This window comes from Culex quinquefasciatus, chromosome 1 (assembly GCF_015732765.1).
Source record: "Culex quinquefasciatus strain JHB chromosome 1, VPISU_Cqui_1.0_pri_paternal, whole genome shotgun sequence".
Lineage (NCBI taxonomy): Eukaryota > Metazoa > Arthropoda > Insecta > Diptera > Culicidae > Culex > Culex quinquefasciatus.
The window spans coordinates 32,109,233-32,137,153 of NC_051861.1; the positions used below are offsets into that span (position 1 = coordinate 32,109,233).

The window sequence follows — 27,921 nt, forward strand, 5'->3', positions numbered from 1 at the left end:
TGCCGTTGCTGAAATGTGGATTGCTTGTTAGTTTTTTACATGCTTAGTTTTGACAGATCCTTACCTCATAGTTGATCAACTTTTGTTATGCCTTTGATCAAGGTAGTTCAATGTTAATCAACATAGAGGTACTTGCACTGTCAACCGTTAACTGTCAAAGGACCATTTTACCATATTCTAAATAAATTTCTTTGAGAAAGCTCAAGTCAGACGAATAAAATCATTTTTCATTGTTTATCTACAGTTGGCACCTTGCAAACGAGCAATTATGAATTTTAAAATGATAAACTACCAAAGACCTCACCCCGCTCTGAAGTGCTCTACTTTTAACAGATTCTCGCCCAAAATTAATGGGTTCCACGAAAAAACATAAAACAATATACACTCTGATGAAGGAGGGGGTCCACTCGATGCGCAGGGGGTGATCAATTTTCGTGCGCTAATTGCTGTAAATTTTCGTGAGCTCGATGAAAATTCATTGAATTTATTGATTGGTATAATTTATGGGGCCCAAAGTACCGAACCAGGATGCAGTGATAACGGAAACGGCCAGCCCCGGAAGGAAGGGTGGTGGTCTCCAGCTCGATGAATGAGAGATAAAATTAAAAATTTATATTTTCGGTTTACAATAAATGGGCGTTTTGTGTGCGAACCATTAATGGGTGCCCTCCCTAGTGACATACTCCGGCTGGTTGGAAATTGGTTTTCGGGGTGGGTTTATTGTGGTGACCGGAAATGGAAGGACTTTCGCGGTCAACGGGTAGATTATAAATGTTTGAATTGGCAACTGAAATTGAGCTCTTTTGTGTTGGGATGATTGTGGTTAACGCTCATTAAAATGCATGTGAGGAGTGGATCATTCTACCTCAAATCACCCGAAATAGAGAAAAGTTTTGAAGGACCTCATCAATTCTCGTGAACTTTAGTTCAAATAACAATAAACATTTTTGAATTTATGTCCTTTGATTTTATTGTACGATCACTTCCTAGCTGGACTCGGTCGCTGGAAACGACCGGCGACTCAACGACCGACGAAATAGGCGGTGGGCCAGATACGTGCATAAAAATGTCAAAATCTCTTCCCCCCTCACTTCGTCTCACCATCCAGCTGCAGCTTTGTTGACAAACAAACGGAGCACGCGGTCGCATGATGGCGGCATCGAGCCAGAATTAGGGGTGATTATGTGATTAAAAATGAAAGTTTTTTCGAGAAAAATAATATTATCGCGGGCGTTAATAATTAGAGTTCACGCGCGCTGATATGACCGCAGAAGAATGGCCGCATGACAGCCGCAGAACAAATTTTTGGCTGTTGTCAAAGGTTGCCTTGAGTTTTTTGCTGACTTTTCGGAAAATATTCAAAACAAATCAGGTTGACAGCCAAATCAACGCTGAATTTCAGTTCAACCTGCTGATTTTTACACAGCGGTAGTTCGGCGGCTGTAACCTCCTGTCAGTCACAGCGAAGGAGTAAATTGATTTTATCTCGCAATAAGCAATATTTTTCCGACCGAATAAAAAAATTGCGAGCATTTTCAAACAATTATTCCTGATGTCGAAGAAGTGATAAAAAAAGCAAAATTTTAGTCCATAATTTTTCTACAAATTGAATTTTTTCACTCCAACTGGGAACCCCTAGGTCTATCCACGACCGTTTCCAATGACCGTGAGAAGTTGCCAGAAAATCCATCTACGAGCTAAATCCACAATAAATTAATTTACAAGAAAGTTTGACTATTTTCATCCTTATCCTTGAGAAAATTTCATGCAGTTTTGCGGTGGAATTTCATGAAAATTCAAAATATTTTTAAGTGAGCCCAAACATGCTATATATGATCAGAAAAAATGCATTTCAGATTGTTTTCAGTTGATTGACTTTTATTTTCATTCAAGTTTTTATGTTTTAGAAAAAAATATTTTTTTGCCCCTGATTTTTGGACCCACCTTTTCTAATTTTTTTGTTTTTATGATTTAAAAAATGAAATTACAATGTTCAGCACCTCATAAACTCGGTCGGAAAAATCAAGAGGGCAATTCTTTTTATAAACACATCAAATTTACAACAAAGTTTTAAGTGCAATCAGCTGAAAACAATTTAAATGCATTTCCCTGCGTTTATTTTTTTTTGCATATTTTTTTCGGTATAGAGACTTTGGTCAGAGTCGAGGGACATAAACTTCAAACAAGATTTGCAACGGCCTTACATTTTTTTGAAATCATGTTTTCTACATTTCTACATTATTTAGTCAAGTCACCAAAACGATCAGAAAATCCCAATATTTTCTATTATTTACATACCATTTTTATATGGTATGCTGCCAAAACAGGGGGGCGACATCTATATCTGTCAACTTCGGCACCAGAACAAAAGGGAGCTATCAATTTCGGCGCCAGCACAAAAGAACAGCTGTTCGTTACGGAACCAAAACAAAGCAACTGTAAAAAAGTACCAAAACTGCAGGCATAAAATGGAAATAAATTAATTATTGTTTTTATGTAAAAATTTACCGCAATGCAAGTATAAACGTTAGTATATGTTTTTGAGGTGATTTTTATCAATTTATTTGCAAATTAAACTACTTAAGTTGGGATTATTAAGCACACATCGGGCCGATGACCTCATTTAAAGTTGTACTTTTATCACATGAAACGTTTAACTTAACTACTGTGTAATTTGACTTTTACTAAAGTATTTCTTATAACAAAAATTTAATTAATTTTTTTTTGTTTTCACTGTGCGCAGTTTGCGCGCGTTATCAATCTCAATCACCCAAGATGGCGGCCTTTAGCATCCCCCTGTGCCAAAAATTGTTCGAAGACTTGTGTTTACGAACCAATCTTGCAATTTTTTTTGTCATAGGCAAGCACTCTACAAATTTCACCCAATAAAAAAAATACAAATTCTATTTATATCTAGGGTTCGTGAGGATTTGTTCTGAATTGGGTCCTAAAATTAAGCTTAAATTTGTGATATTATTGTTCACACCGATAAAGCTTATTTTTCTGAGTACAATGACCCTTTGAACGACCGCAAAGTATTTACAATGGATTTTTAATGCAATTTTTAAAAATTAACATCACGGCCCTACTTGACGGAAAAGGTCCTACTTGACAGCTCGTTCCAAGGGGACCCTAGTTGATCCATCGAAAAAATGTTGTCTTGTCAATAATTTTGTTTGCGTTAAAATGAAAAAAATGTTATCACAGAATTGGTTTTTAATCGTGTTTTTTACCGTTGTACATAAAAAAATGACATAGGGCTTTCGTACCCAATTGTGGTGAACTCGAAATTGACGTGGTAAGTTTCCAATCATTTGAATTGACGGTTTAATTTTTCATTGATTCTACAAAAAAGATTAATGCCTGTTTGTCTGTGACAATACCATGGCAACCCAATTTTTACCTTGAGTAAGGTTTATTTACTCATCCCATTTTGAGGAGTAATCGAGTTGTAGAGATAAACGAAATGAGCAGCGAGACCAGCATGATTGATTTGAGTCCCCTCCATCCGTCCAAGAGTCAAGAATTCATCGCAAACAAACGAATCTCCGAATATGCTCTTGCTAATGAAAACAGCATAGAAAAAACATGGTATTCGCAGATGGCATTCTCTTCCTACATGTATGTGTGTGCGTGTGTCTGTACTCTTCGAAAACTGTTTTCCGTATGGGGTCGTGCATAAACCACGTGGTCTCCTTAGGGGGGGGGGGTCCGAAATCAGACCGAAAAAAACCATGAAAAGCCATGGGGGGAGGGGGGGGTCGACGGCTGACCACGTGGCCTTTAAAAAAAATCTTTTCTTAAAAAAAAAACAAAAAATACGCGCTTTGAATTTACTTATATGCATACATTTTTTGTTACACTTCAAAACCATACAATTATTGTGTTTAAAATTATTACTTAGGGGAAATCTACCCTTTCCAATCAAACACCTATCTTCGTCATATGGAGAGTTTGATGCTCGATTAAAGCTCCAAAAATACTATTTGGGCTATAAACTTACCAGCAACAGCACCGCCTCGAGTAAGCACTCAAATGTATGCCACTTACTGGCCAAAAAGATCACGTTTAATGCATTTTTGATCATAATTTGTATTTAGCGAGACCACTTCTCATCATTTTGTTGGCACACACAGTGACACACACGAGAATCCCTCAAACGCTTAATGAATATCGCCAAAATTAACTTTTCACTTTCGCTTACTTTTTCACGGCGCTTAAGATATGAAATTGCTTCCAACTACCGGCAACATGTTCTTTTGATCATTAGTAAGGCACTCACTTGAAGAATAATCCCGAAAAATGTAATAAATTAGCAAGCGCCATCAAAAACAAACGCGCCAAGTCGTTTGACGTTTCAATTTTCACTTTGCATTCCAATCGAAGGCTGAAGAAAACCGAGCGAGAGACGAAGGCAAAAAAGAACAAAGGCTGGCCGTCAACACCACCAGCAGCACAGCCAGCGATACCAGGAAACTTTCCCTATAAATGCCACTTTTCGTGAGTGTTCGTTTGAACTGTCAGCGCAAATGGCAACACTCGACAGAGTGTTGGAAGAAAAAAGAACTAAACCGATATTAGAAAAATGGGCGTGGCCCAATGCATTCGCCTCGATTAGAATACCTTTGGGTATTTTTTTTTGTTAAATGCTTGGTAAAGAAATAGAATAAATTTTAGTGAAAGTGAAAATAAACAGAAATGTTCACAAAAACTTGCTCTACTCGTTGGTGTACTTGGTTTTAGTAAAATTCAAGGGAGACTCTAGATTATCCAGCATCATTCAAACACGACCGCTTATTAGGATTAAAATGGGTAGATTTCCCCTATATTTCAATGTCATAATATTTTCCAATTCAATATTGAATTATATATTTCGGCAGATTCATATCAATACTTTGAGCCTGTAATTGAATGTACACTTTTTAATACTCATGTAACTACGTTTTGCAAAAGTTTAAAAGCTGTTAAAAAATAAAGTGACAGTATCCAAAGTTAATATACCCTAAAAAAGCGTACCAAAATGCAAAAACAATTTCATTTTTTTGTTGATGGTATCAAGTAGCTAAAAATGTGCTTGCAAATTTGCATTGAAAGTAGATGTAGTCTTCGATAGTTCTATTTCGGAACAACTTTAAAAATAAATATTGGTGACAATTTTATAAAATTTTCGTAACAAGGCAAAAAACTAAATATGTATTATAAATGAAGTGTCTAAAAATGATTCTCTGCGAAAAAAAAAAAAATCAAAATCTCAGATTTTAGCTAATTACCGTAGCTGGTCCTATAAGTGATCGAAGAATCTTAATCGAAAGATTTCCTTTTGACACTTAAAACAAACTCAAGATATCTTGTATCTCCTCTCTCATGCAATATATTTTTTAAGTTCAAAGAAACAATTTCAGGATTATCGCGCAAAATTTCAGTTTCACTACCTCATTTGCAAGTGAAACGTCTAACATTAAAAATAACCAGTAACGAAAAAACGAACGATGCATACTTTAAGATTCACCAAACAATTTGATGAATATTTTGGTCTAAAATATATTCCTTATTTCATGGGTTACACAATTCGGATTGTTATATTACATAATATTTCATAAAATACACGTTTACTACCATCGTCAAAGTTGTAGGTATTTTTTTATGTTAATAGGGACCATCTCTTGAGCCAAAGAGAAACATGGGCAAACATTTTAGATTTTTAGAGAAAAAAAAACGAGCTTCAAGCAAACATTGTTTTTGTTTCTCAATTAATTTGAAGATTAAAAAAATATGGGCCAAAGGTGCCCTTTCCTGAAAATATTAGTTTTTCTTTAAGCTGAGAAAATATACTATACCCTCAACTTCATATTTGAGATAAAACCACTCAAATATATAGACACATTAAAATAATTTAAGTTTTAAATAGTCACTTAATTTTCAAATGCCGATATCAATTTGTGAAATAAATTTCAATACAATGCCGTCAAGATCAACATAAATAAAATTCATTAAAAAAGATGGAACGGTACTTTCAACTCGCTGGTTCTCGGGCATAACTCAACCAACCGGGACATTTTTTTTTTGAGTGAATTATAAGGATGTCTAGATGATCCTTAAACTTGGCAGAACTCGATATGATCAAATCTGTAATTTATGCGATCAATAACGTCGTTCCAACTTTTGTTTGCTCTAGTAAAAAAAATCGCTCGAAAATCCGCGGAGACAATCCCGAAAACCTGTGAGTTGAAGTTACCGTTCCAACGTTTTAGGGAGGCTTTGGCATTCGTGGGACATGCGTTGAGCGTCCCAGTGTTAATAATTTCAAAGATATTGAAAAGATTGAAAAATTAACTTATTTAATTTTTTTTGTATTTATTTTGAGCTAATATCTCCAATCAAAAGTTAGTTAAAAAATCTTAAATCGCAGATAATGGCCTATTTAAACAACTGAAAAAAATCTAAAATAAATTCCAAATTTTAGCTTAATCTTTTTTAAATTTATCGAAACACGTAGTCGATAGCATAATCAATTTAAAGTAAGAGTAAGACTTAAACAATTTGGATGTCCATGACTAAGAGAATGATTTATAGCGCATTGTCTACAACTTTTCCAAAGACACGAAATCGATTTTCGAGCAATTCTATACAAAATCGGTCTTTATTCTTAAATTTTAATTTTTTGATTTTTTTAATCCGTCTGAAACCTTTTTTGGTGCCCAAGCCATTTTGCATCATTAGTTTGTCCATATAGTTTTCCATACAAATTTGGCAGCAATGAAAATTAAAAAAAATTGTATCTTTTGAAGAAATTTTTGGTCGATTTGGTGTCTTCGGCAAAGTTGTAGGTATGGATAAGGACTACACTGGAAAAAATGATAAATGGTAATTTACTTTGCTGATTTTTAATTTCACTTTTTGTCACTAAAACATGATTTGCAAAAAACACTATTTTTTAAAAATTTTGCCAACTTTTCAGAAATTTTTAGAACGGGCAAAAAATCGATGTTTGAGTTATGAATTTTTGAATCAATACTGATAAAAAAAATCGAAGTATTGACCGCAACTTAATTTCAATTTTATTTTTCGATGTAAAATCGAATTTGCAATCTAAAAGTACATTAGTGAAATTTTCAAAAAAAAATAAGACTTACATTTCAAAAGGTCGAAATATTGAATGTTTTGAAAAATTAAATAGCTCGACTTTTTTGGACACACTGAATCATTGGAATCACTTACTTTTACTGCTCGTACAACCTCCGGGTCATGAGCTGTCTCCAGATGCGTTGCCATCTAACTCGGTCCTGGGCTGCTTCTCTCCAATTCCGCTGCGGAACTCCCACACTTTCCAGATCTTCCTCCACTTGGTTCAACCACCTCGCACGTTGCGCCCCCTCCGCCGCGTTCCAACCGGCTCCGAATTAAACACCAACTTCACCGGATTGATAGTCTGGTTCGGTTGGCGCGCATCCAGCGCGTCCGGCATTCTCGCGACGTGTCCGGCCCACCTGATCCGGCCAGCCTTGGCGACCTTCCGAATACTTGGCTTGCCGTAGAGTTGCGCCAGCTCGTGGTTCATCCTTCTCCTCCATACAGTGTTCTCACGCACGCCGCCAAAGATCGTCCTAAGCACTCGCCGTTCGAAAACTTCAAGCGCTTGCAAGTCCTCCTCGAGCATCGTCCACGTCTCGTGCCCGTAGAGAACGACCGGTCTTATCAGCGTTTCGTACATGGTGCACTTTGTACGCCGGGAAAGATGCCCAGACCGTAGGGTCTTGTGGAGTCCGTAGTAGGCACGACTACCGGTGATGATGCGCCTCCGAATTTCTCTGCTGCAGTTGTTGTCCGACGTTACCAATGATCCGAGGTACACAAACTCCTCCACGACCTCGAACTCGTCGCCGTCGATCATCACGCTCGGTCCTATGCGAGCCCTAAGGGACTCGGTTCCTCCTGCCAGCAGATACTTCGTCTTCGCAACATTCACCTTCAATCCAACCTTATCCGCTTTCCGCTTCAATTCGGTGTACCGCTTAGCCACCTCCTCGAACGTCCTGCCGACAATGTCCATGTCGTCGGCATAGCAGATGAACTGGCTGGACCGGTTGATAATCGTGCCCCGCATGTTGAAGCCCGCTTGCCTCATGACACCTTCAAGCCCAATGTTGAAACAGAGGCCGGAGATACCGTCGCCTTGTCGCAGTCCCTTGCGCGATTCGATCGGGTCGGACATCGCTCCCGAAATCTTCACGCTGCACCGTGCACCATCCATCGTTGATTTCACCAGTCTGATCAGCTTCCCGGGAAAGCCGTTCTCGTACATGATCTTCCATAGCTCATCGCGATCGACCGAGTCGTACGCGGCTTTGAAATCGATGAATAGGTGGTGCGTCGGGATCTGGTACTCGCGACACTTTTGGAGGATTTGGCGTAGCAAAAAGATTTGGTCCGTCGTCGATTTCCCTCCACAAAACCGGCTTGGTACGTCCCAACGAAATCCTTTGCTCGCTCCGACAGACGACAGAAGATGATCTGAGACAGCACTTTGTAGGCCGCGTTGAGAATAGTGATGGCTCGATAGTTCTCACATTCCAACTTGTCCCCCTTCTTGTAGATCGGGCATATTACTCCCTCTTTCCACTCCTCCGGTAGCTGTTCTGTGTCCCAGACCTTGACTATCAGCCGGTGTAGGCAGGCCGCCAGCTTGTCCGGGCCCATCTTGATGAGTTCAGCACCGATACCATCCTTACCCGCTGCTTTGTTGTTCTTCAGCTTCTTGATGGCATCCTTAACTTCCCTCATCGTGGGTGCTGGCTCGTCCCCGCCGTCCACCATACCGCTGACGTCGTTTCCCCCGTCGCCCTGGTACTCCGCCTCAGGGCCGTTCAGGTGTTCGTCGAAGTGCTGCTTCCACTTTTCGATCACCTCGCGCTCGTCCGTCAAGATGCCTCCGTCCTTATCCCGGCACATTTCGGCCCGCGGCATGAAGCCTTTCCGGGATTGACTAAGTTTCTTGTAGAACTTACGCGTTTCGTTGGAGCGATACAGCTGTTCCATGTCCTGGCACTCCAACTCTTCCAGGCGGCGCTTCTTGTCCCGAAAGAGATGGGTTTGCTGTCTTCGCAACTGTTTGTACGACTCCTTGTTCCCACGGGTGTTGTGCAGCAGCCACTTGTCCCGCGCTGCTTTCTTCTCGTCCCAAATCGCCTGACATTCCTCGTCGAACCAGCCGTTCCGTCGAACTCGGTCCACGTACCCGATGGCGCTCGATGCCGCTGCGTTGATGGCTGCTTCCATATGGCTCCAGCAGGCCTCCAGAGGGGCTTCGGCAAGCTCACCCTCGTCAGGCAACGCAGCTTCGAGTTCCCGCGCGTACTGGGTAGCGACCTCATGGTCCTTGAGCCGCTCCAGATTATACCGCTGCGGGCGACGGTACCGGATCTTGTTGACCTCAGATAGGCGTTGGCGCAGCTTAGCCACCACCAGGTAGTGGTCCGAGTCGATGTCCGCGCCACGGTAGGTTCTGACGTCGATTATGTCCGAGAAGTGCCGACCATCGATGAGAACATGGTCGATTTGCGTCTCCGTGTCGTTTGGTGATCTCCAGGTGTACTTGTATAGGAGGTGTGCTGGAAGAAGGTACTACGTATGGCCATGTTTCGGGAGGTAGCGAAATCGATGAGTCGTAGGCCGTTCTCGTTCGTCTGCTGGTGGGCGCTGAACCTCCCAATAACCGGTCTAAACTCCTCCTCCTGGCCGACTTGAGCGTTTAAGTCGCCGATGACAATCTTGACGTCGTGTTTTGGACACTTCCTGTACTCGCGGTCAAGAAGCTCGTAGAAAGCGTCCTTGTCATCGGCGTCGCTTCCCATGTGCGGGCTGTGCACGTTGATGATGCTCAGGTTGAAGAATCGGCCCTTGATTCTCAACCGGCACATTCTGTCGTTGACTGGCCACCAACCAATCACGCGCTTCGACATTTCGCCCAACACTATAAAAGCTGTCCCCAGCTCGTGTGTATTGCCGCCGCTCCAATACATAGTGTAGTCACCGTACACCCGGTGGTCCTTCCCCGTCCAGCACACCTCCTGCAGCGCCACGACTTCGAGACCGCGGACCCGCAATTCGTTGGAAAGAATGCGGTCGCTCCCATCGAAGTTGAGAGACCTGCAGTTCCACGTCCCGAGTTTCCAATCCCTGGATCCCCAAAAATCGGGTCGGCGATTGGACCGGCTCGCATCTGGAGCTCTCTGCACTACTGTTTTACGGCGGGTGCGTGTAGCCATCACCAACCCCCTGTCTCGCCGGAGGACCGTCGTACCAGGACTGTTTAAAGTCCCACCCTGGCACTGGGACTGTTAGTCAGCCGCCCCTAACCTGGGGAACAGACGCTGTTCCGAGCCGCCCCTAACCTGGGAACAGACGCTCGGGGGGTCCTAACTCTATCTGCTGTAAGCCGCCCCTAACCTGGAGAACAGACGCTTACCTCGACGATGGAGCAGGACACCGGTTTCCTTGAGCCGCCCCTAACCTGGGGAACAGACGCTCGAAGGGGGTTCACTCGCCTCTATAGGAGCCGCCCCTAACCTGGGAACAGCCGCTCACGGGTAGAAGGCGTCGAAACCCCTATTGTTTTGGGCCGCCCCTAACCTGGGGTACAGCCGCCCAAAACGGATGGCGGAGGGGGTGCACGTACGATCTGGTTGATTTAATTCACTCCACTTTAGCACAAAAAAATTTCTTTTAAATTTTTTAAAACTTTTTGTTGATTTTTTTCTGCCGCACACTTTTTTCACTCCGACCCACTGTGCGTGTCGAAATTTCTTCCACACTTCCAAGCAGTACTACACCCAGCTCGTTCACGACGACGACGATACCAGCACACAACACAATCGCGGTGCGAAAGAACGAAGGCGACGACGACGACGGTATTGTACTTGCCACGCGGGAAGCACTTTATTGTTCTTGTTGTGGCTCGATTTGATCCGCAAATCGACACAAAACACTCGCGAGAATTATGACGGATTCGCGATCGTCGAGCACTGTTTTTAATGTCCACCGGTTCACTGCAGGTTCCGGAGTGTCTCAACGGATTTTCACGCCGCGATGTACCGGCTGACAACGATTTTCGCGATAAAATCGACGGACCGGCCGGAGCGCGACACTACACCAGCTCGCACACTGGAACCAATCATGCTTAATTAAAAAGAAAAGTGCTTTAGCTTGGATTTTTATAAATGTTTGGAATAAAATAAATATTAACTAGGAGCTTTCATAACTAGATATTTTCCTTAAAATAAAATGAAAATATTTTTTTCCTGAAAAAAAAACTTTTCTACTTCATTAATTTCGATTTTAAGAAAATATTTTAAAGCGCATTTAAATTAAATCATGAATGCTGTTTATATATCAAAATAGCTTTAATTCTTAAAGCATATTTATTCTGGATGCAATTAATTGCACTGCAATTCCATAATTTTGAATACATATGTTTTACTAAGTTGCTTGTTTTGTTGAGAGTATTTTTTTTACTTTCTGTACCATTTCAATAAATTGTTATATTGTTATTATTCACCTTAAACTTTGTGATATCATACTTTTTTCACACTGTTGCGACCAACATGATTTTTGTACCACCCTAATATTCAACGTTTGTTTTTGTTCTCTTCATTTCTATCTTCTACTCTGTACCGTTCTTTTCAATAAAGTGTTGAGTATCACCGCGACCACCGCCTAGATCGGTCGGCCTGAACAAAGCCTTTTGTTTTATTTGTGCACCGAAATCTGTCTGCTGCTCGAGTTTGCTGGGGCAATCCGCGGGTCGGGGTCCTTCTGCGTCGGCCGCCTGGCCGAACACACACTTTCAAGTGAATTTCTGTTTTTTTTATATATTATTAAATTGGTTTTAATGGTCCTACAGCACCTACTCAAATTAAAATGTTTTCTGTTTGACCCAATGTCACCCCCTCTAAAGGGTGAGTTTGAGTTAATTTTAAAACGCTTGGCATTTATGAACGGTGTGATTATACTAGCCATATTCTGGGAAAATGTTGGTAAATTCAGGAGCATTCCCCAACAATATTTATTTCGATATAATTTGAAATGTTTTTATTGTGTTAAAATAACAACAGTAATATCGTTTTTTGACCAAAAGTCACCACCACTGACGGTACATCATTTGTGGATAAACATTTTTGAAATCTAAACTTATTTTGTTTTTTTTTTTAAGATTTTTCACCTCGGAGGAAAAAGCCACGTGGCCATATAGGGGGTTGGCGTGAAACCACGAAAAACCATGAGGGGAGGGGGTCAAAGTTCTCCAAAAAAGGCCACGTGGTTTATGCACGACCCCTATGTTGTAAAACAGCATTGATAAATTAAGGAAAAAAGAAAAAAAAAACTTTTACTGCTGCTCGTTTTCATTTTTTCCAAGTTACACAGTAAAAATTGTGTTTGATGGTATTTCATGTAAAATCAAATAATTGTTTATCGATCATGAAAAAAAAAATCATAAATTTAAAATTTTGATTTCGCTGACGTAAAAAATTACAGTGCCTTTTTCTCTACTAACTCACCTTTCACCAAGTTCAACAGGTTGCTCCTGCCAGTGTTGGTGGTGGTGGTTCCGGTCGTCATCATCGCCGTCGCTTACTAGATGTGCCGCCATGAACGACGACTGGATGACATTTCCGTTGGCGTCCTTCAGCAAGTTTGCAGCAGCCGTCTGTTGTAGTTGCTGGTGCTGATGATGGTCATGGTCTTCTATGATGATGTCGTCCAGAACGCGGGTCGGCTCCGCAGTCGGTTTCCGCCGCTTGGCACTGGATTTGTCCGTTTGTTTGTGGCTCTTTTTGGTGGGTTTTTTCTCCCACGTTGTTTGTTTGTCTTTGGTGGAGTGTTTTTTCGGTTTGCGATTGGATTTCACGGTAGGGTCTTCGATGGAGAGGGTGGGACTGCTGAGTTCGGACCGGAGCCGTTCGAGGCGAGCGCGGTATGAGTCCGCGTTGGCGTTCAGGGGCTTCCGGCGGGGTGCGAGGTCTTCGTTGGTGGAGTTTTTGCGACCAACTCCCTGCCGTCGGCGTCGTCGATGGCGCTTGTGGGTCGTGATGGTTCCGTCGCCGTTGAGGACTTGGACGTCCTCGAGGGTGCGGCCATTGCCACCAGAGTTGCTGAAGCGATTGGCTTGAGTGGTGCGAATTGGTCGCAGTGTAGAAGTGGTGGTGGCCACTGCCGGTGGAAGGGCACTTTTCCGGCTTACGTGCCCGTTGCTGATGATGTTATCGCTCGAGTCGTCGATAACGATATCCTTGGTGTCGGACTGAATGCGATTGTGGTCAATGTTGCGAACGTCTGTCGTTCTGCCTTTGGCCTTCCCCTTGGAAACATCACTCTTGCTCGATGGAGTGGGCACACCCAACTTTTGCTGGTCACCCTCCCCTAGCGTTGCCGTTGACGACGCCCCACGAACCACTTCTTGATTGGCCTGACCAGCGTTGCCACCACTCCCATTGTTCCGGCCGATGATGTTATCGTTGTTATCAATAATGGTCGCCTTAATATGCTGGGATTCCCCATAGTAACTGTCAATTATGGCATTCTCATCGTCGTCCACCACGTGATGCCGGCGTCGGTTCTGCAGTGATTTATGATCGACAGGTTGTGACCCATCATCCCCAACGTCCACCGTTGGATCGTTCAAATTTCGATTCAACCCAGCGGAAGTTAAGGTGGTGCCGGAGGAGGAGGAGGAGGAGGAGGAGGAGGTCGTTACGAGGTCCAGCCCGGACAGCTGCTTTGTCTTCTTGCGGACAATGTCGGTGAGGCCTTCCTCCTCCACCTGCAGACCCTCGTGGTACACCTCCTGTTTGAGCTTTTCCAGTTCCTGTTGGAAGGTTTTGTTGAGGCGCTGCCGCTGCCACTCAGTTTCGTAGTTGATGTTGGGCAGCGCGATGTCGCCCATGAATTGGCCTGTTTGGGGGAGAGGGTGAAAGAAAATTGGTTTGCGATTATAATAAGGTTCAATAACTTTTGTGGAAACTAGGAAACTGTATTATTTAAAAAAAAACACTTTTATTCTTTTCGCCAAACACTCACAGTAAGGCACAGGAGAAAAACATAGTCTACGTATTTTTTTTATTTTCTCACTTTCAACATCAAATTCGAGTTCTACGACTAAATTTCAGTCCAATTTGAGTGAATGAGTGTCTGTTACATTACCAAATGCACTTAATCAATATTTTGTCACCGCCGTTGTGAATTTTTGGGGACATTTTTTTTTGCTTTGCTTTTTGGGTGTTTTTTAATACCCCTGACTCAAGGCGGTTCCAAAAACACCCTATCATCACCCTATCAAGCTTAGGATGATTCTAGGCCATTTAATTCGTGAGTTTCATGTTGAAAAACAGTCTTATAGCTATCATAGTCAGAGTCACTCCCGTTGTTAATGACACCCCGGATTGCAAAATATGTGATTTTTTTTTAGTTACAGTTATCAAAATCTAACTTTGTGTCCCTTTGCGAACCCTTCAGATCTGGAAAGTTTCATGAAATCTAAACAAAGTGGATACCGTCATCTGGGGTGAATCGGGACTACAGTCTGAATAGGGACAGCAGTATTTAGAGTACTTAAAGGTTTTAAATTTGGAAATGGATGTACACATTTTGTTGGTCTGAGTCTGTTCTATCCGAAACCAACCAGAAAAATCAAAATATTGTGCTCTAACATGGTTGAAACTGCTGTCCCAATTCGCCCCATGTGTCCCAATTCACCCCAGTTGACGGTAAGTAAAACTACCATGCGTCTCCCTTAAAGTTTGATAATTTTGTTTCGAGACGAATGGTATGTATTTTGAGGTTTGAGGAACAGAAAACAAAACAACCTTTATAGCTTCTTAGGCTAAGTAGATTAACTAGAGTAACTAGACGAACAAGATTTGTGGTTCATTCAAGTAGCTCCTAACATAATCCTATCTTAGTACTCCTCAATAAAATCTGCATTAAAGTACTCCCAAGAAACAAACCATTTTCCCTCACTCTCACGGTGCAATTCCCCTCCAGAAGAAACAGAAAAGAACAAGAAAAGGCCCCCACTTTCTGACCTATGTCAAGACGAAATAATGGTTATGTCTGGCCTTTTACTCTTTGCAGTTGCTTAAGCGTTATGAATCATCCTTATCAAAACGAGCAGCAAAAAAGCAACGGTCGGTCGGGGATCCATGAAGAACAAACATACTCTGATGGTGTAGGTACGTTTGTGTGTGCGCTTAAGGGGAAGCTTTCTCCGAGCGCGTGCTGATTTGCCACGTGCCACGGTACACAGTTCTGGGTAATTGCATGCAGTGTGTGTGTATGCCGGCATCATCGGGGGGCTGGCTTATTGTTGTATGTCTGCAAAAACATACACAAACATGCAAAAAATGACCCATGTTGGAACCAAAAACGGTTTGCTCCCGCTCCCGAGTTCTGTCCCCAACGGGGTAATTCCAATGAATGGTCATGGTTTAGGGTGGTGTTTGTTCTGTGAAAACAGGTTGAAATGCTGGGAAATTGGAGCTTTTTCAACTAATTTGGCGAGCTTGTAATTGAAGCTTTGTTTTTATAAGGTTATTTTTTAAGACAAAATCGTTTCATTGTTTCCAAAACCACTCCTCAATGATGTATAAAACAAACTAACTTATTTTACATTCTACCCGACTTTTCGTCTTCCTAAAGAGCCTCCCTAACTGTCTCCCCAGCATCCCATTTAGCCAATCATGGGAAAAACACACACACTTGCGCCCACATGTGGATGAAACAATTTAATTTGTCTTCATTGTTGACAACAGAAATGCGTAATTAGTCCGCTAGAGGGGCGAAAAGATATTTGCATGGGTAGCGTTTCAATTTGTAGCAATGTCTGCGACAAGTCTCGGAGCTTTAAATTTGGAAACTGAGTATAAAAAACCTGTAGCTTTAGTATTTGGGTAATTCTCTACCAACTCACACAGCAGTTGCCCCGACCCCTCTTCGATTTGCGTGAAACTTTGTCCTAAGGGGTAACTTTTGTCCCTGATCACGAATCCGAGGTCCGTTTTTTGATATCTCGTGACGGAGGGGCGGTACGACCCCTTCCATTTTTGAACATGTGAAAAAAGAGGTGTTTTTCAATAATTTGCAGCCTGAAACGGTGATGAGATAGAAATTTGGTGTCAAAGGGACTTTTGTGTAAAATTAGACGCCCGATTTGATGGCGTACTCAGAATTCCAAATAAACGTATTTTTCATCGAAAAAAACATTAAAAAATTTTAAAAAATTCTCCCATTTTCCGTTACTCGACTGTAAAAATTTTTGGAACATGTCATTTTATGGGAAATTTAATGTACTTTTCGAATCTACATTGACTACATTGAGTTATCGCGATTTTACGAAAAAAAGTTTTGAAAAAGTTGGTCGTCATCGATCATGGCCGTTCATGGTCACCCGCGACAGACACGGACGACGAAACAAAGAGAAACGCAAAAAGTAACTTTTTCAAAACTTTTTTTCGTAAAATCGCGATAACTCGTGATGTTTATAAGCAAACCCCTTATATCTATATATCAAAATTTTTGTAATTGTCTGCTCTACAACTTTGTAGAACATTGTTACACTCTAAAAAATAACCCTGCAAAGTTAGAAAAAACACGAAATTTTAAAATGAAAAATTTTGTTCTAAATGAAAAAATGACCCTTCTGGGACAATGTAGATTCAAAAAGTACATTGAATTTCCCATAAAATGACATGTTCCAAATTTTTTTACAGTCGAGTAACGGAAAATGGGAGAATTTTTAAAACTTTTTTAGTGTTTTTTTCGATGAAAAATACGTTTATTCGGAATTCTGAGTACGCCATCAAATCGGGCGTCTAATTTTACATAAAAGTCCCTTTGACACCAAATTTCTATCTCATCACCGTTTCAGGCTGCAAATTGTTGAAAAACACCTCTTTTTTCGCATGTTCAAAAATGGAAGGGGTCGTACCGCCCTCCGTCACGAGATATCAAAAACGGACCTCGGATTCGTGATCAGGGACAAAAGTTACCCCTTAGGACAAAGTTTCACGCAAATCGAAGAGGGGTCGGGGCAACTTTTCCCGATTTCGTGTGAGTTGGTAGAGAATTACCCATTTAAAATATTTATTTTCTCCGAAAAGTAATAGCATCAGGTCAACCCAGGTTTTAAATATATATTTTTTAATATCATCTATAAAATGTGCATTATTTTATTATTAAGTTTTTATTAGTTTTCAAAATATATAAGTATCGACAAAAAAGTGAATGCACGAAAACATTTATTACGGTACTGCACACTGAAATTTATCAAATCTATAAATCTAAATATTTTTAATTGAGCCCAACCATGTTGAGGCTTCTTCGCAAAAGTACGTCACGCTAAAATCAGCCAAAATTTACCCACCCCTCTTCCCTTTGTCACGCTTTTCCTATACTTATAACATGAAATATCGGAAATATCACGCCTGCTCAGACCCCACCTTTATTTATTTCAAAATAAAATAAAAATCACAATATTTTAAACATTCAGAGGGTGGATCTCAGCAATCCAAGACCACTTAACTACGCAAAAGTGATTTAAAATTTTTAAATCCAAGATGGCGGCCAAAATGGCGGTGACGAAATATAAAAAAATGAATTTTATTAGGCAATCAACTATTCAAACTATTCAAATGGGGTCGCAGAACTTGATTTTTTTTTCGTGATTTGATTATTCGTAACACATTATTTTGTATGACCAGCCCCAAAAATTGAATGGAGACATGTTTGGAAAACTGATGATTCAAAATGGTTTCTTTTGAAATAGGAAAAATACAGAGCGATGATGGTTAATTCGAATGGATCAGCATTCGAATAAGAGAATCTGAATTCGCTAATTGGAACGACTGACAGATATCAAAATCACTCAACCAAGTGCTCAGAAACCGACGAATTAAGGGATCGAAATGTAAACATTTATTTGACAACTAATTTTTGACGCTTTTTAAAATTTAAATACGTTAAAATTAGCGAGCATTCTAATTAGCGATCATTCTAAGTAGCAAAATTCGAATGAACAAATCCGATCTGTTATATGTGCATGATTACAAAGATAATTAAGGGGTTACATACATGTAGAATACCATAACATTTCATATTACAGAAAATTCTCTAAATTTAGGTACTAAAAAGATGATTTTCAATCACTCCTGAAAGTTTCACGAAGATATATCATGACTGAACTGAGTAAGAGACGATTTAAGTTCACAATTTTGCCATGCACAAAGCGAACTGTCAAACTTTGTGAACGTTTTTTTCTAAATAAGTTTTGCTTTTTTGAAAAAAAAATACAAAAATAAAAAACTGGCGTTTTTTATATGAAAAACATAAAAATATTTTTATCTTTTTTTGAATTTAAATTTTTAAATTTTTTAAATCAACTTTCGTCTTACTCACAGGACCGGTTTAACGAGTCTTCACCAAAATTTTGAGCCGATTTGGTCAAAACAGTGTTGAGATATCGTGGCACCCGTTTTTTGAAACTGCTAACTTATAGCTATATCTCGGCAACGGTACATCCAAATGTCTTCATATTTATTTTGTTAATAGATGAAAATGTATATTTAAATGCCCTGCAAAACGATTATAAAAACGTTACTTAATCCACCCTTAGGTGGTTGGTGCCTTCCTCACATTTAAAGGGTGCTATCCAAAATGTTTCTCCTGTCTCGTCAGAGGCGCTGGAGCAGAAATCCCACGTTAGAGGAAGGCCATGCCCCGGGGGGCGTAGTGCCAATAGTTTCGTTTTCCAAAATGCAAAAAGTGCGTAAATATCACTTAAGTGCTTATAACTTTTGATAGGGTTGTCAGATCTTCAATGTTTTGGACGCATTAGAAAGGTCTTTTCAATACCCATCCTGAAATAGGTCGCATGAGAGATCCGGCTAACGTTTCCATCAAAATATCTGAGATCCGGCCTCCAAAAAGTGCATAAATAACACTTAAGTGCTTATAACTTTTGATAGGGTTGTCAGATCTTCAATGTTTTAGACGCATTGGAATGCTCTTTTAAATACCTATCCAACGATATGTCGCATAAGAGATCCGGACAACGTTTTCATCTACATATCTGAGATCCGGCCTCCAAAAAGCGTATAAATATCACTTAAGTGCTTATAACTTTTGATAGGGTTGTCAGATCTTCAATGTTTTGGACTCGTTAGAAAGGTCTTTTGAATACCCATCCTGCGATAGGTCGCATGAGTGATCCGGACAACGTTTTCATCGGCTTATCTGAGATCCGGCCTCCAAAAAGCGTATAAATAACACTTAAGTGCTTATAACTTTTGATAGATTTGTCAGATCTTCAATGTCTTGGACGTGTTGGAAAGATCTTTTAAATACCTTTCTAAAAATGTATAGCATGATAGGTTATCTTACAAAAACCACCCTTTTTACAATCTTCCGGACTTTTGTTAAAATCGTTTTTTACCATAACTTTTGAAGTACTTAACTAAACTGCATAATTTTTAATAGCGACTTATGGGACCCCAAGACGGATCGAATGATGCCAAAATGGACAATATCGGTCAGCCAATGTCGAGGTAATCGAGTGACAATTTTTTGATCAACATCCCACCACACACACAGACATTTGCTCAGAATTTGATTCTGAGTCGATAGATATACATGGAGGTGGGTCTAGGAGGTCTAATTGAGAAGTTCATTTTTCGAGTGATTTTATAGCCTTTCCTCAGTAACGTGAGGAAGGCAAAATGTTGAAAATATGTTTTAGAAATTGTAGAAATGAATCATTAAAACTGTTATTGAAATAAGTAATAAATAGTCTCAAAAGATGAAATAAAACGACGTGATGCAGAATAAAAACTTAAACTAATCTTTTCAACTAATACTTAACCACTTCTCTCTGACTTTACCAACAGTAACGGTTTTCTATTGAATTAAAGCTTACAGCAAATTATGTGTCCAAAATCGGGCTACAAGTTTGACGTTTCGAGATAAAATAGATCGAGTCTCGAGATTCTGCACACTGTGGCAAAATAGCACGATATGATTCTGCCCATAATTGAAAATTCGGCTATTATGCCAAATCAAGTATTCCGAGAAAAACGCGTTTTAGTGTTTGTCACAAAATCTCCGTCAAGGCAATTTCCCATAAGAGTGGTATATTAGCCGTTTGGTTTTTCGCATCGGCAGCCAAGTCTAAACACAATTTCAGTAAAATTCAAGTTCCAGAAGATGCGTTGGAACATCCTCTACCACCTGGTGCTAATATCTCGTTTTTGCCAAAAGTGGATATTAGCCGTTTTTTCAATGGTGGGCAGTAATAGCAACCACATTTCATATATATTTGGGTATTTTAGAAACACATCGAGTTTTGTGGATATGAGAAGATCGAAAGATGAGGCATTGAGAGCTGTACAAAAGTGACGTCCTAAGCTCAATAACTATTTAGTACGTGCGACAAGATTGCACACGATCACGATGAAATGCAACAACAAATTGAATCTTTTGACAGCACCGTCAATGACAGGGAATACCGACATCAGATTAGCGACATGAGCGCGTAACCAAAATCAAAAGTATGTTTGTTGAACTGTCCTACTACACTCAATCCCCGATGGTTTGACACCAACTGTTGTCAAACGAACGGGGTCACTTTTTAGTTTGACACCCCTTTTACACTGAGTTCACACACACTACCAAACGTTTGTTTTGATATTTTGCGTAATCGCCGTGTAAAAAGTGACAGTTCGTCACTGTTTAGTTTGACTTTGACCAATCAACGGGGTACACACTAAAAAAGTGTCAAACGAAAAAGTGACCAACCACTGGGGGTTGAGTGTACCAGAGTTGCACTGAACGAATTTGAATGAAAGTGTGCTGCGCAGACGACAAAAGCCAGATGAGTGGAGATTATGGTGATAAATTAAAATTAATGAAATTACGACCTTAAATCGATTTGCGAGGGGCAACGACAACGTCAACGACATCGTTGGGTGGCCGTTTATCATCTGGCACTGAGGGGAGGGGAAGTTGGATTGAACCATTTAGAAGGGTGAGGAAGGTTGAAGGGGAAAGTAGGGAGAAAGTAGTGCTTTGCGATTAGCCGGTTATTGGGTTTGCATTGTTCAAAAAAAAAGAAAATTAAGATGTGTTTTTGTTTGTACAAGTCTCTTCACATATTATTTTATTTTAAAAATGTCTCACTTTCTGTTGCTTGTTCAACATCAAAAGAATTCCGCTGAGGATTACATTCGAAAAGGTTAGCAGGGATTTAAATTCCCCATAAAACCATTGCCAGCTTTTATCATTCTAGCGTAATAATCCCATGTTTCGTAACGATTGCAAAAAAAATCCAAAGCCCCCCACCTTCCCCCACATCACTTCAAAGCCACATGGCGGCGTGCATACGAATCCAGGCACTCGTGTCTCTCTTTTGAAATATCAATTTTCATGCCCTTGATCGCGTGCCATCTGTTGGCATGGAATTTATTTCCGTTTCGGGATGGCTTTCACCTGGGGCGTCATTCATCCATCCACCTCCAGGGGCCCATGTGTGTCTGCCAGGAGAGAGAGATTTATTTTTCATGTCCCCATTCGACACCATCAACACACACCTACAAACACACAGACACTGTCTAATCGCTATTTATTCGTGTGTAATCTTATCTCATCTGTGTCGTACCATCAGGCAGGCTGTGGACGTGTTCTTTCACTCAGGCAAAGATAGAGAGAGGGACATCAGGATCGATCCTGGGATCTCCAGCAATCGTCGAATCATGGCCATGGCGGCCAGATTCCGAAGGACAGGGGTTCTTATGGATTATATCATAGATTTTTTTTTCAGATATGACACTCTTGAGCACATAAGCTATTTTTGAGATCAATTTCATTTAGAAGATTATGATGCTTTGTAATGATGAGAAATTCTCCACATTTTTGACTGTAGATCTTTTATTATTTGCCTTACAATTTCTCATTGGTTTGTCCCTCGGCGATGATTCGAGAAATTAAATTTTCGAAGTGCACATCTACTGCACAGAAAGTTTAACTCCTCTGCCGTTTTACGGCAATATGATGTATACGCCATTGGGGGACACGATTTTCTGTTTTTGTTTATTTTATCAATTTAAAATGACTAATTTGTTGTCGAACCAAAAAAAAAAAAAAAACATTTTCTTGAAATTGTCTATAACCGTTGTGTACTAATTTTGAAGTCATACATAATAAACAAAATTTCTTCGCTTTCATCGCGATTCTAAGCATGATTACACAACAAATCATTGTGCCTTTAGTTTATCTTTAGTTTCTAAACCGGTTTGCTTAAGATTGTTGTTTAAACTGTAAAATAAATCATAAATTAAGATTAGTTGCAAAATTTCCAACTTCAGCCATATGCAACAAATTCCATTTCACCCGTGCGGATAACCGATAATGGGGTAATTCATGCGTTCCAGACTGTCAAAATTCCAAAACGTCACTCGAATCTTCGGTTCGCCGCTTTGGTTCCTGTATGACGTTTCGAGGCGAGGCCCTGATGTATGTATTCTTTATGTAAACTAATGTCAAAAACATAAACAAAGACTTTTAAAACCCGCCGTTTGACATGCATGATTTTTAAAACTCGCCAAACAAATCCCAGCACACTGGGGGTTGCTGGGGGAAATCGGAAAAGTCATTGTCAAAAAAAAATGTGTTTTGTTTGGAACGGTGGTGTTTTTTTCAGGGTCTGGTTCTATAACAGGACCAAATTGAACCGGAGAAATGTAGAAAAGTTATTTTATGAATCCTGATCTCCAAAATGTCCATTGAATGGCATACACTCAAAAAATGGATTTTGTGGTTCCGGATCGGATGATGGAAAGTGAATTAATCCTTCTAGCCTCTTTCAGCAGAACGAAATGAGCGGAGTGAAATGAAAAAAAAAGTTCGTCAAAATGTTTGAAGCAGAAGACTGATTTTGTGTACTCTGTTAATTATGTGTTATTTTCAAATCTGCAATTGAAATAAATATGTTTTTTGTTTTCGAGGGAGGATGTTGACGAATACGTTTAAATTCGAAATTGTATCGAATTGGATTAGCCGTATTTTTTATTCGTCGAAAGTTCGGAATGTTTTTAAATATTAAATCTATGAAGGTTAGAAATTATTTTTCTCCTCCTTAAATTGTCTAAAGCACTTTTTTGTCATTCATTTTTCGCTCAAGTATATTTTGCTTACTTGAGCGAAAAATTATTTCCTCTAAAATTGTTCCGTTTCCTTTGCATTGTTATCGTTTACTCCGGGGCAAAAATAACAGGAAGCGAACAAGTTATGAGAAAAAACAGTTTTTTTTAGCCGAGCGTTTGTAAGGCATTGTTGATGGGACCAAAGTCCGAAGCTCGCGCCTCGTACAGCGCCTTCATCGCGCGCCTCAACCGTGGTCTGAAGGTTGTTCTAAACGGGGGTGGCTTCTCCGCCGCACTGTCCTCGTCCTTGCCCAGATCCCAGACCCTCGAGCGTTCGCAGGTCTTCCTTCTTGAGGTTCTTCAAATCCTCCGGCGCCTTTTCCAGCATTCGATCGATGCTCGAGCTGGGCTTGTTTAGGAAAGCTCAACGCAGTGGATTGGTACGACAAAAGATGGCACCCAAAGTTCCGATCAGCGGCGTGTCCAAGTTGTCCGGTACGAGGCCGTCAACTCCCGCAGCTTCACCTCGTCCAAATAGTCCACCGGCGAGGAACAGATCAACAGGCTGGACTTTTTCTTGGCGTCCAACGAGCCGCTGCTTTTACTGCTGCCGGCAAACAACGACGACGGGCTGCCCTGACTAGTGCTGGTGCTGTTGCGTAGTGAGTACGGACACGCGCTGCCGCTGTTGGTGATCGGTCCACCCCAACAGCTCTCGTAGTGGTGATGTTGATTTTTAATCCGATTCGGAATTTTTCGGGGTTATAAATCAGGACCCTGAAAAAAAACCACCGTTCCAAAACAAAACACAAAATTTTTGACAAGGACTTTTCCGATTTTCCCCTAGCAACCCCCAGTGTGCTGGGATTTGTTTGGCGGGTTTTAAAAATCATGCATGTCATACGGCGGGTTTTAAAAGTCATTGTTTATGTTTTTGACATTAGTTTACATAAAGAATAGAGCTATCTAAGCCCGATCTCACGCACACTAGCTTACCATTTGTTTTTGCTGGCGGGTACAAATTTTAACCTAAAAATCCTTCGTGTACGTACACGCAATACATGCGCACGTAGATAACTCTATAGCAGGCTATATTAGTTGTGCCAGCTATTTTGACAACTGAGTGGATCTGTCGTTCCTTCTCTTATTGTTATTGTTATTTTGACGTCTGTCTAAGTGCAAATTTCAAAGTTAAACGCAACCGTGTAAAAAATTGAACGTAGGGGAAGGTGGGGCAAGACGACCATATGGGGCAAGAGGAACAATCGCTAGTAAGGCCGTAATTTTTACAATTTTGATTATTTTCAGTATGAGGAATTGTTGCTAGCAATGCAATTAGCTGATTCTACTACCACATAACCGCCAAAACGACGTAAACGCCACTGGGCATAATATTGAGTGAAGTTTTTTTTCAAAACCTTTGTTTCCTTATAATATTTGTAATGTACAAAATAAGGCTTAGGGTTCGTTTTAAGGCTCATTTTATCAAAATGCTATTTTTCCTAGATCAGTAGTGCTCCTACCAATGATTTGCACGTATTTTAAAGTTTTATTTATGTTTTGGTTATTTTTGTAGAGAGTTTTAAAAAAATCTTTTTTAGGTGGGGCAAGTGTACCATATGGATTTTTAGTATGGCAAAAAATACGAATTGCTGCAACAACATGTTTTATTGTGAAAAAATACATAAAAGTTCTTAAAAACTGATAATCAATGGTTTAAAAAATTGTCCATACACTATATAATAATATTACGAAAATTTACTATTTATCATCTAAGTAATATTTTTTTCGTAAAAACGGTCAAATTTTAAGTAAAATATTATTTTTTAATCTAAAAATGAAAGAAACGTTTCAAATACATCCTAATCTGATGTATCTAAGTGATAATAGTTCGTTTGTTAGTAAATTAGCATGTTTTTTCATGCATTGCTCCTCTTGCCCCAACGGGTTGTTCATCTTGCCCCATTAGTTGAGTAGAACGTACGAAAACTCAAAAAAAAAAAATTAAATGAATTTTGTACTTAAAAAAATAGGATTTTTTTTAAACTTGTTCTGTCAAAGCCTCAGTCAAGACCTGGAATAAGATTATTCCAATAAATCCGACAGATTTTTTAACGTTTTTAATGGGTTATAACGAGCATTTCCTTAGCTTGTTATACTTGCCCCACTTTCCCCTATCGAGTTTTGCATGAACAATTTTCCGCAATGTATACATACATCATGATGAGTTAAATTTCTTTCGTCTGGAGGAAGCTTTTAAGATTCTATATCAGACTGTACAGTAAAATTTAAAATGTCCAAAAAGGCGTATACATTTTGCCGTAAAACGGAAGTCTATGTTGCAAACACTCGCACATTTAATATCTCGATGGAGTGAATGCGTAACGTGATTTTCGAATGATCCTAATGAATGAGGCTGTTCAAGCACAAGCCCAAGTTGAAGTTGGTGACTGTTTAATAATCAGTAGTATCGACGTCGTAGTGCAATCTTGTCGCACCCACCACTCCGACGTTCCGAGAAAAACGTGTTTTAATGTTTGACCTTGAATAAACAAAAACGAAAACACGCAATGTAAACAATAACAAACACATTTTGGGACCATCCATAAGCCACGTGGACACTTTTTTCGATTTCTCAACCCCCTTCGTGGACAATTGTCTATACAAAAATATCTTTTTGTATGGAGCGTGGACAATCGCCATACCCCCTAAAGTGTCCACGTGGTTTATGGATGGTCCCTTTGTTTGGCTGACCATTCTGTGCATTGTCCCGAAGTTTGGTTGAAGTTGGTTGCTGGAGTCTCGAGGTATAATTACAAATGTTTACGGTCGTCTAACTTGTACGTGCGTCAAACGCGTTCTGACCTGAAATCCCTTTGGCCAGTTGTCGCACTTACATCGATTTTCAGGGAGTGACAAGATAGCACGACGAGATTGAAACTACTTTTACATGTGAAGTGACAAAAAGGCACGGAGTTTTTTTTCGGATTTCGTTGATTATCTGAGGATTGAAATCGTATTTTGGGGAGCTGTGAAGGTCAAAAGGTGAGGCATTGTGAACTGCACAAAATGGCGTTCTTAACTCAATTTGCCCCAAAATGCACGTACGACAAGTTAGCACGACGGTGACGATTTGTTAAGCCCTTTCAATATTTTGAATATTGAAATTTAATTAAATTTTGCCTGTAACTTTTAATCCCGATTAGCTTCACTTACCCCACTTAGAGTGCTCATATTTGGCCCAGATGCTACACGGAGAGACCGGCCGGGGCAAATCCAAGAAAATCTTGGTTAATTTAACTAAAAGTATGGGTAATTTTTTTACACAGCTTTTTTTCAACAATCGATTGTTGATTTTGTTAACCCGAAATTGCTGACCACCAGTAACTAAAATTAACTAAAAAAATAGTTGGAATTGCCATTTTTGTTGGTTAAATGTCCGAAAAAAATTCTAGCAGTCAACTGCTAGAATATTTTTTTCAGAAAATTAACTAAAAATTTCTTGTTTTCAGCTGAAATATTGTGGAATATTCTGTTAAAAACTGGCTGTGAAATATTTTTCAACTATTTTTCAACAATTTTTTTTTGTTGTATCAACCGAAATATTTTTGCATGCAGCAAATTATTAGTGGTTTATAACAAAACATTTCTTAATTAGACATAATTTATGCAAGTGTTGATATATATTTTCTTTAATTATCCAACGATACAGGCTGGGCCGAATTTCTAGCTATATTTTAACTAATGTCTTACTTGAATACAGAAAAATATTTGTACATGTAGTCAATAACTAGCAGTTGTTAGCAATATTTTTATTAGATTTGCAGTAAATTTTGTAATAATGCCTCACAAATTAATGCTGAGTGTTTTTATATTCGCATTTATTCTGCCCAAAAATTTAACGTTTTGTACAAATTTGTTTTTTTTGCATGAAGTTGTTAAATTACTGTTAAAAAGCATCAAAACTAAACTTTTTTAACTGTTGTTATAAAACATGTTACGTTGCATTAAACTAAAAAAAATATAAAAAAGCATATTACAAATTTTGTTAATCATATTTAAAAAAGATGTTTAATTTCTCGCGAATTCCTTAAAAATAGAAACCGAGCAAAATTTTCACCAAGTTTTAAGCTTATATTTTTATTATGTTGTATAAAATTAAGTGTTGCATTCACTGTGAAATCTTCCGATAAGTCATCATCATCTACAATGGTCTCAGGTTTAGTTATTTTTCTTGTGGTTGGACACAGAATTTTCACTAAGTGAACCTTTTGCTGCAAATAGACATGGGAGATGTATTAGTAATTTAATACACTATTCTTAATTTCGGCTATAAACTGAAAAAAGGAACGTAAATAAATGTAATTATATTGAGGAAAGAAGAAATATCAATAATGCTACTTACCAAGCTTGCATTAATTTAACAATTACTTTTGGCAACAAACTTTCATTGCATTTGATTCAATTTATTCAACGTACTCCGATTCCTGAAAAAAATATTTAGAGTTTTACTTACCAGTTTATTGAGCAGACGTATTGCAACAAAACATTCAAGATAATAATTATCTTCTTTTATTTATTTTATATATATATATTTTTTATTTTACTTCATCTCTTTTTTATGTTGTCATGTGTTTTTATGTATTTTATAATTGATGATTCTGAAAAAAGAATGGTTCATTAAGATTTTATCCGTCGTAAGCACGAAGCTTTTTAATGATTCAGTTTTCTAATAAGAATC

General features: G+C 39.5%; 1 protein-coding gene across 1 annotated transcript in view; it reads right to left on the bottom strand.

The window, feature by feature from the left end:
* LOC6045189 (tolloid-like protein 1) overlaps nt 1-27,921 on the bottom strand; it is a 48,240-nt gene that overhangs the window by 7,909 nt on the left and 12,410 nt on the right. Inside the window, exons 2-3 of the mRNA XM_038256290.1 lie at nt 12,555-13,947; nt 1-8 (exon numbers count right to left, since the gene is read on the bottom strand). The exon at nt 1-8 is cut by the window's left edge and continues 238 nt beyond it. Coding sequence (XP_038112218.1) covers nt 1-8; nt 12,555-13,947 — 1,401 coding nt within the window. The remainder of the gene's footprint in view (nt 9-12,554; nt 13,948-27,921) is intronic.